General features: G+C 41.2%; 1 protein-coding gene across 1 annotated transcript in view; it reads left to right on the forward strand.

Annotated features, from left to right (window-relative positions):
* PLCG2 (phospholipase C gamma 2) overlaps positions 1–5,609 on the forward strand; it is a 137,176-nt gene extending 131,567 nt beyond the window's left edge. Inside the window, exons 32-33 of the mRNA XM_079799730.1 lie at positions 3,973–4,157; positions 5,174–5,609. Of these exons, the coding sequence (XP_079655856.1) occupies positions 3,973–4,157; positions 5,174–5,216 (228 nt within the window). The 3' untranslated portion in view covers positions 5,217–5,609. The remainder of the gene's footprint in view (positions 1–3,972; positions 4,158–5,173) is intronic.
* The last annotated feature ends 391 nt before the right edge of the window (positions 5,610–6,000 follow it).

Genomic DNA, 6,000 nt, shown 5'->3' on the forward strand with positions numbered 1-6,000 from the left:
CGAGGATATTTTTCCATTGATTTTAAGAGAGTGGAAGGAATGGGGAGAGACAGAGATAAACATCGATGTGGGAGAGACATTGATTAGTGGCCTCTCACACACACCCTTACCAGGGATAGAGATCAAGCCTACAAACTAGATACATGCCCTTGACCAGAATCGAACCCAGGACCCTTCAGTCTGCAAGCCCACGCTCTAGCCACTGATCCAAACTGTCCAGGGCTTAGTAAAAGTTTTGAATGCCTTGGATAAATTAAAAAGAAACTGAACTTCCCAACACACTAAGTTATCTTCAAATAAATCTAACATCAGATTTGTCCATTTTAGTATTAGAAACTAGACTTAAAACACATGCAGTGAGCATTCATCTTTAAAATTTTATAAATACTCATAAACTAATAGGACTAAAATAATAGAGATAAAAGCCAACTAAATGAAACATAAAACAAAGAGGATAGAAGAAACAAATGCTGACTCACTTAAAAGACCAATTAAATAAACTCTTTGCCTGCTTAATCAAGGAATATAGTAAGAGCAAAAACACAGGAGTAAATATTGAAAAGAAGACTGAACTCCAAATAAGATAAATAAATATGAAAAATGAGGACAAATGGGTGACTGCCTTGAAGCATGTAAATGGGCTAAAATTATTTCAAGAAGCAGTAAAAAATCTACAAAATCCTATAGGAAACATTTGAAGGGTAATAACTGAAATTAAAATGGAATGTAAGTGGGAGTAGATGACAGATACATTGCTGGGGAGCATTGGAGTTTTTCAAGGACATTTGCTGTGAAGGTGACAAGAGAGATGGGTCAGTAGCTGGAGGGAAATGTGAGGTGAAGGGAGAGCTTCTTAAGATGAATTTGCACGCTGCTGAGGGGGATGAGTTAGCAGTAAAGGGCAACACTGATATAGGAGAGAGAAAGAGTATGCACAGGAACGAAGAACTGAGTAAGAAAGAGAACATGGGATCCTGGGGCCAGCAGGAGAGAAGGCATGGGATATGTATGGTATATGGGCCCAGGATGGGCAGGTTTCCCATGTTTTACGTAAAACAGGAAGCAAGGCCATCAGCTGAGCTTGGGGAGGGCTGATGAGAGCCGGAGGTGTGAAACTGTCATCTTAAAGGGGCAGAAAAAAGAATTCCTTAGTGAAATATAGGATTGCATTGTTTAATGTGCTTCTATAATGTATTCGTTAATATTTTTCTTAGGATTTTTGCACTGGCTTTCACTGAGTATTCAGTCTTTGGTTTTTGGTTAGGTTTTGTTATACTGGCTTCATTAAAATTACTTGGAGATCTTCCTTCTCAGGGCTATGGCACATTTTGAATAAAACTAGAGTTAACTGTAACATGTAACAGATATTGTTTGTGAAACTTTCTGGGCATGGTTATAAAACTTTGTCCTTTTTTTCTGGAATAAAAAAGTCTCTTCAATTTTTTTCTCTTATGGGATAATTTTCTATAATAGGAAATGTATATATACTGCTTGCTTCTAATATATATATATTTAAAAGAAATATGGGGAAATAAACCAGATAAAATAAGGTTCTATCTCCAATATATATAATACACAGTTATTATATATATTGGAGATAGAACCTTACAATGAATAAGAATGAATACATATATTCATTCTTTCCATTGTCATCTTGGTTTTTATTTATTTTACAGGTTCCTTCCATTGCTTTTTATCTATAGTTGTATACCTGTGCCTATGTCTTACTTGGGCTTTCACACATTTCTAGATTAGATAATGGATTAGCTACTTGGTTGATTCTGTTTGTGTTTTTCCTACAAAACAACCCAGCTCTTGCATTTATTTTATGTTTTGGTTTTCTTATTCAACCATTTCCATGTGTATCTTTACTGACTCAGTCTGCTTTCCTCAAACTTCTTTCATTTTCTAACTCCTGTGTTTGGATACTCAATTCATTTACTTTATTTTTGTGGCTAATGCAATGGGCACTGAAGGCTGTGCACAAATACAAGATTCAGGGCAAGGTGGGCTTCGCTTTTCTGAAAACCCCTCCAGAGAAAGAGATTTGGCAAGTGCCCAGGACTCAGGCCATGGCCAGCTCTTGATTGAGGGATTGGGATAAAAGTGGACACAGTCCTGCAGGAACCCAGAGCCCTAAGCCATCACCCTAAAACTTAGCTGATCCTGCCCTTGGGAGCACCCCCAGCCCCCGTTTACAACATTCAGAAAACCAGATACCAACATATAGATTCAAGGGAGGAATCAACCTTCCCATCCAAGATGAGCTTGCGCATTAAAATTTTAAAGCACTCAAGGAAAACGATGCCAATTTAGCTCACAAATGTAAAAGCAAGAGAATTCACTCCAGTGAATCTAAAAATAACCTTGAAATAAATGTGTGGGGTTTTTTTTCCCAGAGAGAACCCAATGAAGACCAACTCTTCTTACTGTTAATCAAGATCATGTAGGAATGAAAGGACCAATTAGAAATTCTGGAAATACAATATGAAAAATTATGAAAGAAACTGCTTTCAAGATTAGTAAGTGGGAAATTCCAGGGAGGACACAGTTAAGGAAAGAATTAGTAAACATGAAGATTGTGTTAGAGAATTTGCTTTGAACAAAGCAAGACAAGATGTAAATGTGAAAAACAAGAGTTAAAAATAGGACGGCAGGATGAAAAACTTCAACATAAAATATTTGAGATGTTGATGACTGAGAATTTCCCAACATTGAAGACTCCAACTATAAACACAGCAGTATAACTAAATAAGATCCACGCATAGACACACCATATTGAGTTTAATTGGCAGAACCAGGATAAAGAAAGTTATAAGAGAGAAAAGACAGACTACCGACAGAGGACTGACCTATGACAGGAATACTCCCACCTACAGCAATAGTAGCCTAAAGACTAAGGGATATCTTAAAAAAATTTTAGGACACAAGCAGTAAGTCTAGACATTCTGTATCTTAATAACTACCATTCAAGAGTGAGGGCAAAAGGAAGGTATTTTCAGACATTCAAAGGCAGATAACTTAGACCTAACAAATATTTGTTTCAGAAAAACCCAAAATACTTATTCTTTTTTATTTATTTTTATTTCAGAGAGGGAAGGAGAGGGAGAGAGAGAGATAGAAACAACAATGAGGAGAGAGAAGCATTGATCAGCTGCCTCCTGCACACCCCCTACTGGGGATCGAGCCTGCAACCCAGGCATACGCCCTGCCCAGGAATCGAACTGTCACCTCCTTTTTCATGGGTCAGTGCTCAACCACTGAACCACACCGGCCAGGCACCATGATCAATTTTAAAACATTTCCATCACCCCCAAAAGAAATGTCCTGCTCATTAGTTGTCTCCACTCATTTCATCCCCACCCCAGGCAACGATAGTCTACTTTGTCTCTATGAATTTGCCTGTTCGGGACATTTCATAGGAATGGAATAATGGTATGTGGTCTTTTGGAACTGGCTTCTTTCCCTTAGCATAATGTTTTCAAGGTTCATCCATGTTGTCGTGGGTTACCTTGCCTTTTAATAAGGCTCTTTATGAGATCTTAGATGCCTTGTTGCATCCTACTTGCCTTTCTGTCCTCATATTAGTCTGTTCTCCCCCTCACCTGCTGGGTTCCACTTTGCACACAGAGCTGCTCAGGCCCTTTGCACTGGGATAAGGTCCCAAAGGTGGTGCAGACCAGTGAAAAACCAGATTTGATTAAGAAATAGGGTCAATGGGCAATGCATTTGTTATTCCTGTGTTTCCCAATAAAGCCTTCCTTTATTGTGAACAAGGGTTTTTTTAAACCACTTGCTTCTAATGCAATCAATACTTGCCAGTTTTGTCTTTGGTTAAAATGGGCTCTGGATTTTCTGGGATAACCCCAGTTTGCACAGCTTCTGCCCCGTGCTTCCTTCACACTCGTAAGATGCGATGGCCCACCTTCTGGTTTGGAAGACATTGTCACCACATGGTTCTCTTCTCTACAGGAGAGTGAAGAGGAACTGTACTCTTCCTGTCGCCAGCTGCGGAGGCGGCAAGAAGAGCTGAACAACCAACTCTTCCTATATGACACACACCAGAACTTGCGCAATGCCAACCGGGATGCCCTCGTTAAAGAGTTCAATGTCAACGAGAACCAGCTCCATCTGTACCAGGAGAAGTGCAACCGGAGGTAGGTCACCTCTTCCCCACCTGCAGACCCTCAGATCTCGCTCCTCCCAGCACAGTGACATCGGGCATGTGGGGCCAGGCTTCAGGAAGGCGCCATCATCTTTAGAAATCCTGTGCCTGGTACCCTTGACTCTAGCTCTCTTTGCTCAATAACTGAACTTGCAGTAGTGTCTTAGGTATCTGCACCTTCCCTAAGTGGAACTATCATCACTAGGAGGACATTTCAAGATAATAGTGAAAATAACAATGACCACTACCTTTTAAAGAGACCCTATCAAGCTCTCAAGAATGGGCTAAATTAGGCCAGTGGTTCTAAATTAGGGCAGAATCCCCTCCAAGTGATCCTTTTGATTTTGCTACAGACATGTAATGGGGGTGAGATAGCCAGGTGTACCTAGTGTCCTGCAGTGTGCCAGATAGTCCTGCTTAACAAAGCATTATCTGCCCTGGCCAGGTAGCTCAGTTGGTTAGAGTGTCTTCCTGATACGCCAACATTGTGGGTTTGATCCCTGGTCAAGGCACATACCAGAATCAATGACAGTAAGGGGCCGAGGGCATGTGCTGGGGGGCAGGAGCAGCCGGAAGAGGTCAATAGAGGGGAAAAGGAGACAAATGTAATACTTTCAGCAACAAAGAATTTAAGTTAAAAAAAAAAAAAGATTCAATGAATGCATAAATAAGTGGAACAAAGAAATAAAATTTCTCATCAAGAAATAAAATTTTAAAAAGCACTAGCCTCCCAAAATTCCTATCGCAGCCTCCAATGGGAATCAGAGTGTAGACTCCTTACCCATATTATTCTCATTTCATCTTTACTTCAACCTAACCAGTAGCAGTGACCTCAATGCAACGACCAGTGAGGAAATTGAGACTCAGATTAAAAATCTTGCCAGGAAGCCGCCTCCCCGATTCTCAGCCCTGTACCACGCCACCAAGAGTGACCTGCAGTTGTGCGTTACAAAGCACATGGCCTGTGCCTCAGCCTAGTGGATGATGGTGAAATCTGTTTTATTTCAGGTTAAGAGAGAAGAGAGTCAGCAACAGCAAGTTTTACTCATAGAAGCTGGGGTGCATGTGTAAGGGTGGTGTGTGTGTGTGTGTGTGTGTGTGTGTTTGCATGTAGAAGAATGTGCCGTATTCAGACCATGGGATCATGCTAACCTGTGACGTCATCCTCTACAATCAAGATGACATTCCTGAAGAAGACCCAATCAGCATGAGCTGGGCGATTTCCTCCTAATTTTTTCGTCTTGGACAATTTCTTAACTTATAATTCTCTATAGAGGATCCCCAAACCACATTCCTCATCTTTGGCCTCTTGTGTTCTAAACCTCATTGAATAAAAGCAGTGAAAATCTCGAACAGTTAGACCTTCTGTGCATGACCTGCACAGTGAGCAGGATTCCTTTTCTGGCCTCTAAAGACCCAGGTAATTGACTTCCATGGGAGGTGAGCTCACAATGTAAGGAACTTATAAATTAGCTTTGGAAAAGGATTTTACTACAAGGCAAACGATTCTACAATTAAGGCCATCGGATTTCACCGGGACCCAGAGAGGAGCCCTGCCCCTGACTGCCACATCTGCCCAGTTTCCCTGCCCCAGGTCAGTGGACTCAGCTCAAAGCACTTTAACTACCACTGGCTGGCTAGCTGGCTAGACAGACGTGCTGTGGTGCCTGAGTCCCTGGACTCCCTGTTCATTAAGACAATCTCTAGTTAAAGGCAGAGATTTACTTGGTGACTGGAGTTATTGGGGGTGAGAGGTGGAAATCTTGGAGCTGCTGATTTAAAAAGCCTCTTAGAAACCAGAGACCCAGCGAAGGCTCAGCCAGCTTCTTACTCCT

The sequence above is a fragment of the Cnephaeus nilssonii genome (genome assembly GCF_951640355.1).
Source record: "Cnephaeus nilssonii genome assembly, chromosome: 20".
NCBI classification, from domain to species: Eukaryota; Metazoa; Chordata; class Mammalia; order Chiroptera; family Vespertilionidae; genus Cnephaeus; species Cnephaeus nilssonii.